Raw genomic sequence first — 13565 nt, 5'->3', positions numbered from 1 at the left:
GTGAGCATCTAATGCATCTAATCTAATCTATTTAAACTGGGGAGTTTTCAGGAGTACCTGTATTTACAGTATATCAAGAAGGGAGATATGGATATAAGCTAACGTTTGTGACCGCATTTATATAAACATAATGAATATGGTAATTTTATCACTAGAATTGTTAATCAAATGTTTCAACACAGATTTTGTTAGAATAAGGAAAGGTTCAGCAATGAGTAGCCACACACTTAAGTTTGCATTTGCTTTAAATTTCAATAAATGAATACATAGTGATAGATGTAACCATCCATTCTAATCTGTTTATTTGAACATATAAATAGAACAGAATTAAACATTGTTGCAGTGGTATTATTCATTATTAACAATATAACAAAGTTATGAAGGCCAGAAAGGAAGACTTCACTTTATATCTTGCCATCCTGCATACATAAGAGATGACACAAGCTGTTTGCTTATTTGATAGGAGAGAAAGGCAGAGAACTGTGGATGTTCACGTCACCTTTTCGAACTCTGAAGCAAACTTCTTTATAAACACTATATTGCCAAAAGTATTCGCTCACACGTCCAAATCATTGAATTCAGGTGTTCCAATCACTTCCATGGCACAGGTGTATAAAACCAAGCACCTAGGCATGCAGATAGCTTCTACAAACATTTGTGAATAAATGGGTCCATCTTAGGAGCACAGTGAATTCCAGCATGGAACCGTGATAGGATGGCACCTGTGCAACAAGTCCAGTCATGAAATGTCCTCGCTACTAAATATACCATAGTCAATTGTCAGTGGTATTATAACAAAGTGGAAGTGATTGGGAAAGACAACAGCTCAGCCATGAAATGGTAGGCCATGTAAAATGAGTGGGTTCAGCGGATGCTGAGGCACATAATGCACAGAGGTCGCCAACTTTCTGCAGAGTCAATTGTTATCGACCTCCAAACTTCACGTGGCCTTCAAATTAGCTCAAGAACAGTGCACAGAGAGCTTCATGGAATGGGCGTCCATGGCCGAGCAACTGCATCCAAGCCTTACATCACCAAGGGCAATGCAAAGCGTCGGATGCAGTGATGTAAAGACTCTGCCTTATGTTTCTGACTTCAGCCGACCTGACCATGATTACCCTCCAAACTCCTCTTTCCTAACTGGGAAAGCTTCAAGCCCTATAACCTCTCCCTACAGTTCCTACTTGCCACATAATTTAAATAAAAACTCTAGCTGTTGTATCGTCTCCCTCGTGTGTTTGTGCCTTCATCACACCATGTATGACTATGCCTGCTTTCCTGGTGTTTGCCTTTTTGCCTGACTCTTATTTGGGTTGTTTGCTTGGATTGACTTCTGTTGTGTTGCTGACTTTTACTTATGTTTTTAACTTTGAACCTGGGCTCAAAGCCAAGCCCTTTGAATCTGAAATGTAATTAAAAATGCAATCATTTCCCACTTCCCACCACTGATGACATCTTTTCAGATTTATCCAAACCAAAGGTATTCACTCTTTATGAGGTCAAGCATGGATTTTGGTATGTGAAACTAGGGGATAATTCAAGCTCTCTTAAAATGTTCACTACACCTTTTGGAAGGTACAGGTGACAGGATGTTGATGGATATTAGTCTGGCAACAGGGATACTCCAAAGGAAGTTAATGCAGACACTTGAAGATTTACAATGGAATGAATGTTATTGCTAATGACATACCACAGTATACAGACATACTTAGTATTAACAGCAATTTACACACCCGCCAAAAAAAAAAAAAAATTAAAATTAAAAATTCACTCTGTATCAGCTCTCTCTAATCATGTTAGGTTTATTTTGTTGTACTCGTTAATGATACTGACCACTAGGTGGCAGTATCAGCCAATAGTCTCCTAGTATGTGAAATATGCACCATCTGGTCTGTTCATGTTTTCTGCGCCAAAGTAAGGACGCTGTTTAATCTGTGCACTTATCTGTTCTTAAGTTAACTATGAAATCGTTATCCATACACAGTGATAGCGGTAGAAATTATTTTTATGAAGGTGTTTTAAGGACAAACGTGTGAACTGACAGGCAAATAACGATAGATTAATCTTAAATTTCGCTTTCTCTTTTCAAACGCCCACCCAGAGAGAAAGAGAGAGTCAGTCAGTCTTTATCGAAAAACGGGACTAATGTACAAGAAGAAGTAATACGGCTAAGGACAACTGTATCCTGGCTCTTTCAAACCTCACTGAAACCTGCTTTTTGGGGTGGGGGGGGTGGCGGGGGAATTTCAGGCTTCTCTCTCTCTCTCTCTCTCTCTCTCTCTGGAAAAAATCACTTTCCAATCTCTCCAGTATTATATCAATGTGGTCTATGTAGCAGAACTGGATATGCTACTTCCCTCTCACAGGGAAAATCACTTAGATCGGATAATTTAAAAAAAGTTAAGTTAGCTTGTATCTTTATGTGTAAACTCCCGTCCAACAACGTAAAACATTAAAGTCCATTCCCGTCTCAGCCAACAGGGGGATGGAAAGGGGGATGGGGAAGGGAACTTCAGAAGAAGGAGAGAATAACGGGCTGTTTGGGTGTGGGAGGAGTGGACATGAAACAGACTCAGAAACACTCGGAATATTCTCAATCTAATTCTAAGACTACGTTTCGCAACCCCAGAAGGTAAGACATATCTTAGCTGTTTTCCTGTAGACTAGCTCGGCAATTCTCTTCATATTTGCATGGCCAACGGGTTAATACTGTGCCTATTGTGATTATTGCAAAACAAAAACAAAAAAAAAAGTGATAACTCCTAAGTAGGACTGTTTAGAATTTTCTTTACCAAAATTAAAGATTGCGCATTTGTGCGTAGCCGAGACAGATAATAAATGCAGCAAGTTTGACTGAGATAAAGGTTGTTGTAACGTTAACTGAATGTTTGAGTTTATAGTGAGACAAGGGACTCGGACGTTTGGAGGGGGTGGGGTGCTAAAGGCTTTGCGAGACTTCCCTCACCAATGTTTTAACCGGACAGAGGTTGTCACTTGTTTAGCACACTAAACCGAAAGGTAAAATAAGGCATCTTTTTTTTGTAATTTCTCAAACACGTCCGCACTGGTACAGGTCAGTGTTAGGGTCGACTGGTTTGCGGCGCGCGCACCGGATTAGCACCGGCGTAGATCAGGCTTAGTGTCTCTTTGTTTATTTAAGGTCTGCATTGAGAAACAGTGTCAATGTAAGGCTTCTGATGTTAGATCAGATTCCCTCGGTTTATCATGACCAAAAACAAAACAAACAAACAAACAAAACAAAAAAAAACATTATAGGCAAGTAGTCACTGTAGGCTACCAGTTCTTTTTGAATCATGGACTATACAAATCAATCTGGTCTCATGAGTTTTTTAAACTGTAAATATGGCCCTGTATTTACCCATCTGAACAGAAATAGTTTATTTATATATATTTTTACATTAGTGCAAAATTAATTGTTTGTTGCAATCAATATTTTTGTCATGCTCCACATAATCTTTCTTGGCTCCCTGTGACTCAAACGGCTTAGATGAGGAAGAGTACTTTATCTAGGCCACACTGTGTATGTGTACAATTGTTTGCTTGTATATCCTTCAAAAAATACTTCCATGCGAAGGCCTCATAAGTATTTTCCCAGAGCCATATCTCTTTAACGGAATCTTGATAGAATGGGAATGTAATTCAGTTCTGCTACTGCTGTGAGTTTACTGTTAGGTTTGAGCATGTGTAACAAGGCCCCTCATCTCCATCAGAGATGAAATTATTGATAACACTGTGCCACACACACACAGGGCACTACATTATCCCATAAGCCTAGACCACGTTCAAACCATTACTTCTTCTGTATTTTTTGCTCTCTTTTTGCTCTACCTACCTTTCTTTCTTTGGACATTATTTTATTTTATGTTTGTCTTCTTCGCTCCCTGTCAGACAATAAGAAACGCTAATGCAGTTCTCTCTCTCTCTCTCTTTCTCTCTGTCTCTCTCTCCCCCTCCCTGTGGGGCAGATGTAGGACATTCAGTTAGGCTTGGGGAAAAAGCTTTCTTCACTAATATAAGACGCCTGCTTCTAAGTCGACTTCCTCAAGCTGATCCATTAGAACTCAGGTGGCAGTGGAGATTCAGAGCACACACACTTTCATCCATACACACTGTCTTACACACACATACTTGCTGAAAGGAACATCCACTCTCCCTCTAATCAGTTGTGGGCAGAACACCAGGAACAAAAACACAGATTTTCCTACAAACACACTCACTCATACATACTTTTTTACAAAACATACACACACACACACACACACACACACACACACATCACACATCACACACTGACATGGCAAGTGTTTGTCCATATGGTCCCTTTACCCATGCCATTGTCAGAGGAATCCCAGAATCCTTTGGGAAGCTGGCAGAGGGTGGTGAGGCTGTAGAAACAGATGTGGCCAGGGCTCAGCGCCAGTTTGGGGTGCTGATGGGGGCGCTGCGGCAGAAGGTGGGGCTTCAGCTGATGGAGATACCAACAGACGCCGAGTTTCCTGAGAGCTGGAGGATAGAGGACATTGCAGTCATCCAGGGAGACACGGCCCTCATCACATGCCCCTACAAACAGCAGAGACGTGCAGAGGTGAACAGCACACACACAAGCACACGTTCATACATACACATAAACAAACGCACACACATACATTAATGTATGCACAGATACATACACTCACACAGTATTTATAAGTGCTTATACGGGTACACTTGCATATACTTTACACACAGATGAATGCCCTTACCTACCCTTCCTACACACATGCGTGTGTGTTTGTGTTTATGTGCATGTTTCATCATGTGTGTTTCAGGCAGAGGCAGTGAGGGAGGTCCTTTATGAGCTGAACATGAACGTGGTAGAGATGGGAGAGGAGGAGGGGGGCTCTGGAGGTGCGACCCTGGAGGGCAGTGACGTGCTCTTCACAGGGAAAGAATTCTTTGTGGGGATCTCCAAGCACACCAACCATCACGGAGCCGAAGTGCTCGCCAACACCTTCAGGGTAAGCACATGGGGCAGCTTCGAGACTGGCCATGCAGACCAGTGAGAATGATGGATTAGTCTGTTGTATTGGTTTAGGTAATGTATCTCTCAGTGATGAATATTGATTGGTGAATGATTTGAGTGTGTATTTGTCTACAAAACTCTGTTATGATGTTTGGTGCATTATCACTCTTTTTCACATTATGTCTTCAAAGCTCTTTGCCTGTCCAAAGTATACAACCAGCTTTAGATTTAAAAAAAAATCTTAGAATAGGTTTAAATGACACTGCCTACTGAAAGTGTGCAAACAATTTTAGATTGAGTTTAAGAATGCCTGATCTGTTTCTGCTTTTAGTGGAGTGTTTGAGCAGCAGCTGTTATGGCCCCTGTGGATAGGATTATTCAGATTGGGGTGTGGTCTGCACAGCAGTTCTTTTTCTCTCTTGGCCCTTCAACATGTCTGACAGTTTGGGGAAACTCCTCTCACTTCCTCTCTGGTGGCTAAGCCATGCCCCCTTGAGGTCTCAGAGTTTTCATCACCACTGTCTTTTCAAGATCTTTTTATGCTTAATAGAATCCATGAAGTCCACAGCTGGATTATTTATGCCCCCTGTGTGTATGTGTGTGCTTTAAAGTGGGCATTACTGTGGACAGGACTATAATGACTCTAAATATTTGTTTCTCTTTATGATTCGTTTATCTTACTTGTTAATCCTGATGATGTATTTAAATGTATGTTCAGGACTTTGCCGTTTCCACGGTACCTGTGTGCGGGGGTTCTCGTCTGAAGAACATTTGCTCCATGGGAGGTCCTGAAACCATCATCTTCAGTAACAGCGAGGGAGCCAAAAAGACCTTACGGGTAAGATAAAGGTCTAAAAAAAAAAAGACCCCGACACCCCTGCTTCATGTCAGACTCAACTGGTTACTTAAAACTGTCTGATGGTTGGGAGAGACCCAGTTGGTGAGAGAGACTCAGCAGGTGAGATACACCCAGTGGGTGAGAGAGATAAAGTGGGCTCGATGCTCTTACAAATAAAAACTGCAGTAAATGTTCTGTTTAGTTCAGCTGCATTACAATCAATAACAAGCTATTTCTAGTAAACTCTGATACATCAGTGGTGATGTAAAAATGCACCGTAGGAACCATACCATCTAAAACTGAATCCCAGCAAGACTGAGTTGCTAAACATTATTAGAAATTCGGTAATGAAGAGTCAGGAGACTGTGTTGATCCTCAGGTTCCAGATGTTGGCACGCATGGAGAAACTTCAGATCATTTTTTTCTTAGCCACAAAGAAGCGTACTAGTTTAACATCAGGCAGTCAGTTCAGAAGCAGGAGAGAGACAGCAGGAGAGAAGGGAGAAGGGTAGATGGGGAGGGGGTGGAAGAGGGAGGCCTAGGAGAACCCAGCCCAGAGCACATTATTACTACCTCACAGTCACCATGGCAAAGATGAGTTACAGAGCCATTGAGAACAGTTTTAGAAGTATGAATGCAATATAAAACAATAAGAATCAAGAACAATCACAAAATAAAACACACACAACAGGGACATGGAGCAGCTAGCCTTCACCGTGATCTTGCTATCCCTTTTGAGAACTCATTTATCACTCCATCGAAGAATGCAAGAAATCTTGGTGTAACTGTGGATGACCAGATAGTATTCCCAGATCATGTTACAAATTTGACCCAGTCATGCAGGTTTCTCCTCTTCAACATTCACGTTTTTATCTCTATGAAGGCCACCCAGGTGTTTGTTCAGTCTCTTGTCAACTTGTGGCTTGACTACTGCAACATACCCACAGAAAGATTTGCCTGGAGTATCTTCAATCCCTTGCAACTGATCTAGTAACATTTTCCTATGTTACTCCACTACTCCATTCACGTCACTGAATTGCTGAAGCTGTTTGTAACAGATTTAAATCTCCAATGCTTGCATAAAGGTCCAAAGATAAACCTGCTCCTTGATGACTGGTCAAAAGCTGATCTGCACCTTGAGCCCTTCAAGTTTCAGTTATGGGCTGGCTTGACCAGCCATCCTTCAAGATTCATGGAATCATCAAGACTCTTCTCCAACATAGTACCCAGTGGGTGGAATGAACAGCAGAATCCCTCACTGACTTCAAACACCGACTGAACATGGCAAAAATTATCGGGGGATGGGGGGTTCTGACCCATCCCTTCCAAGGAATATACAGTGTTGTTTCCCTCAATCATTGTAAACATAACTATATGATAATACGGTAAATAATAATATCAAAATAATACGGTAAAATCCATTGACAGAACATATACTAATTCTAGATGCAAAACAATTTGTTTGTAACTTTTGAAAGATTGCATTCCTCCCTTCATATGCTTCACAGTGGTTTAGTCCACTGCCTACCATCACCCAAACTCCTCAAACATTAGGCCTCATTATAAGTAACTGTGGAGCAAGAAAGTTTATAGATAGCAAATGCCCATAGAATAATGAAATGTCCATAGAAAGCCACAAATTCATACAAATTGTGGCAAGTTCTATAACCCACAAACACTTCAGAATGAGAAAGCAATCATGCCCAATAAAGGGCAGGTGGCAATGGCAATGCAATGTGCCATGATCATTCTGAAGAAGTTTAAGAAATATAAATTTGATCATAAATGGTTATGCTGTGACAGTACCAAAGGAGCAACTTCACAGGAATGACGGTAGAATGTGGTATATACCGCACCATGCTGATGAAGACAAAGATAAACCTGGATTAAAATAAAATATGGATAGAATGAACTCATACCAGAAGCCAAAGCCAGACCTCAGCAAAGGTGGATAATAGAACTTTACCAGTTGTCCGAGTTCCATATCAACAAATGTATGATACCTGAGCACTTTGTAAAAATTAAGACCCCTTGGCTTCATCATTTCAGTGATGGAACGTCAATCAGGCTATGGAACAGCAAGTTATTCGAGGATCCCAAGCCTCAGAACAGATCAAGGAACCAACTTGCTGAGAACTGGAGGAATCTCTTAAAGCATTAAACCATGTTAAAATCCAGAAGGTGCTGGTAAAAAATGGAGTGAAATAGGAATTCACCCCCTAAACAATGCTCATCATGGTGATTCATGGGAGAGACTGATCAGTAAGGTTTGCTCAAAATTTTACCTAAGAACACTGCCATGAATAAGAACTTCTCCCAATGATCCAGGAGCAATTTGGTGATGAACAAATGCTTTTTTCAGCATAACGGAGCTCCATGTCACAAGGCAAAAGTGATAACCAAATGGCTCGGTGAACAAAACATTGAAATTTTGGGTCCATGGCCAGGAAACTCCCCAGATCTCAATCTCATTGAAAACCTGTGGTCAATCCTCAAAAAGAGGGTTGACAAACAAAAACTGTGATCGACTCCAAGTCCTGATTAGGCAAGAATGAGTTGCCACCAGTCAAGATTTTGCCCAGAAGCTGATATCCAGCGTGGCAAGGTGAAATGCAGAAGTCTTAAAAAAGAAGGGTCAACACTGTATCGAGTGTTGGCTTAAATTGGATGTATTTGTCAATAAACAGTTAAAATACTTATGAAATTGTACTTCACTATACCATTTAAACATCTGACAAAAGGATCTAAATAAAACTGGGGCAGTAAACTTTGTGAAAACCAAAATTTGTGTCAGTCTCAATACTTGACAGGCAGTGGCCATGACTGTACATTCTTAAATATTGCATTTAATTGTATTACACTAGGTTAATTCTTAAAACTGATTGACTTTTACTGGCTGATTGTATATTTTGTGTGTGAGTGATGAAAGGGGTAATTTCAAAGACTGCATATAAATGAATTATTTAACCAAGTTGATTTTTGTAAATGCTGAAAAGGTTTGGACAGATGTAAGCAAACAAGGTGTAACAGGTGCAGTCTGCATAAACCACACTTAATCATATATCAACACCCAACAGAGCAGGTTCCAGTTATCCTCTTGCCACATCCTTATGGCTGAGGTTTGCAGTGTCTTGAGCACACTACTGACCCTGGTGCACACCATGGTAGTTCCCACTTACACATGGCTATTATTTAAGTAACAAAATCCTCCCTCTGCCTCAAGGTGCTGTGGTCTGGTTATAACCTCATTACTTTGAAGAGGGAACAACCTGGAATGCCGTCTCTTTTTGTTCTTAAACCAATGCTTCCTGGTCCTAGCCAGGAGACTCCATGTACCATTCATTTTGGGGATTTTCCTTTTCTTACATGCCCACCCTTAAAGGGCTTGCAAATTACCTCCCTGGACTGAATCAAATGCATTAGAGCAGGGAAAATCCTGCGAAAAGTGCTGTTAGACAACATTGAAACTTATGCATAACTTCAAAGTGTGCATCACAGAGCCATCCCCATCTGTGCAGGAAGATGACGTTTACCTATCAAAAAGCACTCCAAAGATTATAATAGTTATCATTGTGTTATTCCTCCAATACTTGCCTTGCCCTGCTATCTCTGCTGTAGATGATGGAACAGCTGACGGATTATAACTATGACATGCTGTCTGTGCCGGAGTCTGTGGCAGCTAACTGCGTGTATGTGCGCAGCCCAGCCAAAGTGGACTTCCTGCTGCATCCCACTGTAGATGAGTGTCCCAACAGCATAGCCGTGAGTTTCCTTCTCAAGTAGCACATTTTGCACAATGTTTTTGCAGAATGTGTAAACAGCAGTCTGCTTTCAAGTGTGCCTGAACTATAGGGACTAAAATACTGTATTGTGATTATATCACTGCATCTTCTGAGTGTAGTTTGCCTTAAGAATACTAAAATGCATTATTTATTATTGTTTTAAAAAAACTTAAGTAATTTAATTAAAATTAAAAGTTATTTACATTTGTTGGATCAAGTGAATGTCATAACTCATCAGGTTGCTTACGGTAAGTAACAATAAATCCTACAGTTTGTTAGACAGGTTGTTTCATAGTACAGCCTTCTGAAATATGGGTACCTCAAAAGCCAGTACTATGCTATTAACAATCTATTGTGCAGAACTACAAAACCACCAACATCTTTTCTTGTGTTTTAATTTTTAAAAAAATATATTTACATTTACAGCATTTAGCCCATACTCTTGTCCAGAGTGACTTACAGATGTGCTGTTTTGTTTCCATGAAACTGCATGAATCCCTGTGCTAGTACAACTAGACCTGAGGTTAGCACATTGAGGCCCTGTCAGACACAGTGCAGAAATACATACACAAAACCAGTACAAGATTTTGTTACGTTTATCTAAAACTTTTATCCAAAGCGAAGTACAATTTGAGCAATTGAGGGTTAAGGGCCTTGCTCAGGGGCCCAACAGTGGCAATTTGGCAGCAGTGGGGCTTGAACAGGCAAATTTTTGATTTCTAGTTAACTACTGAGCCACCACTGCCCTCATGATTAATTATCTAGTGCCAAATAAGAGACTGTTTAGGACTGTATTTCAAGACAGCAGGGCATTTCACTGTACATACAGTCAAATTAAGATCATTCCATCACCTGTTTACACAATGTTGTAAAAATTACAGCAGGTTTTGTGACTATAGCTTTCTCCTGTGTACAGCATGCAGTGGTGTAGCTTTCCCAGGATCAGTAAGCGATACTTAGGCTTGTTTATTTATAGTTATATGCCACTATCACGTGCTACCACTATGCTGGAGCAGGAGATGGTTCCTTTGCATTTTTTTTTGTTTTCCCTCCTGCCCCACACACTCCTAAACCTCTTTCTGCATATCTGGGAGGGACCCGAGGTAATACTTGTGCAGGTCAGTAGACTTAATAACTCCTTACTGCTCCCCAGTGTTGCAACTGCCCATTGATTATTACTACGTAAGGTGTGCATGGGTTGTGGACCAGGGTGTATGTTTGGGATCAGGCCTAGTCTGTGTTGTGCCCAAGCTTGTAAATATGCCAAAAACATCAACTTTTTCTGTACAGTATTTTATTTTAATTTTTTTTGTATTTTACATTTTTATTTGTACATGGTTCATATGCTCTGAAAATGGTTTGTTCTGGGATCTTTTTTTTTGTTGTTGTAATTTTACATCCTTAAGCAGCCCACTATCATTTATGTTCTTTCTCAGCATTATACTTCACTATGCTCTTACTGCAGTCACATGGTCTGTATATATTCACATATAATCTGCTCAATAATTATAACTGTGATTCATTAAGGTTTATTAATGAAGTTATTTGTCAGTCCTAATTATAATTCCAATCTCTAAATTATTCATAGAATCGCAACAATTCTGTTTTGTAACTGTTTTTCAATTAGAGACACGGGCATTTTCAGAGTTCATTATAGCCCAGACAGACATGAAACCAAGACAAAGATTCAATGAATGATATGAGAGGACTGAATGAAAAGAAATATATGATATCAAATGAGATCCTGTAGAGAAACCATTAAATGAGAGAGCTCCTTTAGAGGATCCATTAAATGGGAGAGATCTGATAGAGCAGAGGTTCTCAAATCACAGTCCTCAAGGTTCAGGTCCTACAGGTTTTGCACCCTCCCTTTTTCTAGGGGTCAGGGGTGATGACAAAGTGGCCAACCAGTTACATGAATAATTAATTAACTACAAGAGATTACACAATCCAAGACTGTATTTGGATTTGAGGTCTAGATTTGAATTTCAGTGCTCCAGAGGAGCCAATTAATAGGAGAGATCCATTAGAGGGAACTGTTAACAGTGTTTTTGTAAGAGCTGTACTCTAGTGAGACCTTTCTTTTCAGGTTCCTTCTGTTTAGGGCCAGCTTGCCAAAGTGAACATATCTGATGTAAAAGGTCCTTGGTCTGATATTAAAGAGGCAATCTGGACAGGTTCCAGTGGGTGAACCTGGGTCTGTTACACAGCAAATAAATGCAAACAAGAACAATGCTGCATGCAGCAAAACCTACCAATATAGCTAAGACACAGTATCCCAGTATCCTAAGAATTAGCTATAATTTTAACTGTAATTTAACAGCATTGACATCAGTTTTCCTTCTCAGGATGCCTTATAATTTAACTTCCATGTGTAAGTAGGTGTAAATATAATAGAAGAATGTGTAAGGAGCCATATGAAAAATTAAAGTTAAAAGAGTAATAAAGGTTTGGCCTCAAGGTTTTTCCTTTTGCTTTCCATTTATAATTCAAATTAACCATATTGCAAATAAGGAACAGTCTGAATTCTCTTTACTTCATAAATTGTCAGGAAGATTTGTTTTTCTCTCAGCAATATATGTGCCCTGTTTCTCCATCTCCCTCCTTCAGGCCTTTCAGAAGTTGCCTGACTACACTCTCCTCCCCACCGCCTGCAGTGAGGCCTCCAAGCTAGGAGGGATGCTGTCTTCTTTCTGCCTGCTTATTAACCGGAAGTTCAACTACTAAACCTATAACTCATATCTGTATGAGTTAGTTGTATTGGTGTGGCTAATTTAGTGTTCCATCAGTCTCTTACAACTGTGTGATCAGTGACCTGTTCTATTACTTCAATGTATTTAAAACTAATCATTAGTTTATGATACATTCATGTAAACACCTAGGAAACATGCAGTGAAATATAGAAAATATTTTATACAGATTTAAGACATTTATGTAACTATGTGCATGAGTTCTCAGTTAACGAGCAGTTATTACATTTAATTAGTTGCTTGTACACTGGTAAGTTGTTTTGTACCCTGCGAGTATGCTGTTTGTTGATGTACCAGCATATCTTTGCATAAGAATATTTTATATAATAGGGTTGTGGTTAAAAAAATGGTGATGGTTCAGTGGTGGCATCATCACAACCTTGGAGGACACCTTCACTGATACCTGAAAGATTTGTGACCAAGCCCTTGTTGATGTCACAACCTCTGTAGAAAAAGAAAGACATTTCATAAATAAACAGACCACTGCATAACTTCTCAAACTGGTAATGTTAATATTGCAAGTTTTAATATGAATGTACATCACTCCATTCCGTAAAATTCTGTAGAATGGAGTTGAACGGACTGTATGAGAACACAAGAGAGCACACCAATAGATGTATAAGAGCCTAGCAAAGGTTTCATTCTCAGGTTCTTTTATAATCTCAAGATTAAGAAATGCAAAATCCAAAGAACAGGTGATCCAACAAGTTTCTTAGCCAACAGTTAAGAAAGAGTGGCTGCATCGTGTCAAATGTAGTTGAGAAATCCATATTAAATTCTAGCATTTGTTTTAATGTATCTCAAGGTATTTATGAGGTGAGGTGGGAGGTACACACCCTGGAAGAGATTGAAGTACTTTTTCTATTCCATTTCATTGCCAGGGTTGTACAAGTTAAAGGTGGAAAGTCATCAAAGGACTTTGGAAGGTTATTTCAGGCAGGAAGGCAGACAGTTTGTGTTTGTTGAGGGTTAGGGTGAGAAGGGCAAAGTCCCCTGAAAATCTGGCAGTACCACCTCTGTATAGAAGCAGACAGGAATAAGTAGAAATAGGACACCATAGGGGGTATGCTCTGCAATTTATATCTGTGGAGGGTTATGTTTAAATGAAATATAACAATAATCAAAAATCCAGTCTAGAATATTCTTACTGGTTTGCATACCCACAGAGCAGA

The 13565-nt window shown here is 39.9% G+C and overlaps 1 protein-coding gene across 2 annotated transcripts; it reads left to right on the top strand.

The window, feature by feature from the left end:
* Nucleotides 1–2263: 2263 nt before the first annotated feature.
* ddah2 (DDAH family member 2, ADMA-independent) lies at nucleotides 2264–12893 on the top strand. 2 transcript variants are annotated; one of them, XM_081712780.1, is made up of 7 exons: nucleotides 2266–2632; nucleotides 3987–4086; nucleotides 4363–4606; nucleotides 4830–5018; nucleotides 5742–5861; nucleotides 9480–9623; nucleotides 12254–12893. In XM_081712780.1, exons 3-7 carry the CDS (start codon nucleotides 4454–4456, stop codon nucleotides 12368–12370), a joined length of 723 nt encoding a protein of 240 aa, XP_081568906.1. In that variant the 5' UTR covers nucleotides 2266–2632; nucleotides 3987–4086; nucleotides 4363–4453; the 3' UTR covers nucleotides 12371–12893. The 2 variants fall into 2 exon arrangements, with proteins under 2 accessions (XP_026884325.1, XP_081568906.1); XM_027028524.3 differs by having other exon boundaries at nucleotides 2264–2632; nucleotides 3987–4606.
* Nucleotides 12894–13565: the final 672 nt, after the last annotated feature.

Source organism: Electrophorus electricus, chromosome 4 (genome assembly GCF_041902795.1).
Source record: "Electrophorus electricus isolate QZ-2024a chromosome 4, ASM4190279v1, whole genome shotgun sequence".
NCBI lineage: Eukaryota > Metazoa > Chordata > Actinopteri > Gymnotiformes > Gymnotidae > Electrophorus > Electrophorus electricus.
This window is presented reverse-complemented; position numbering and strand designations above follow the sequence as displayed.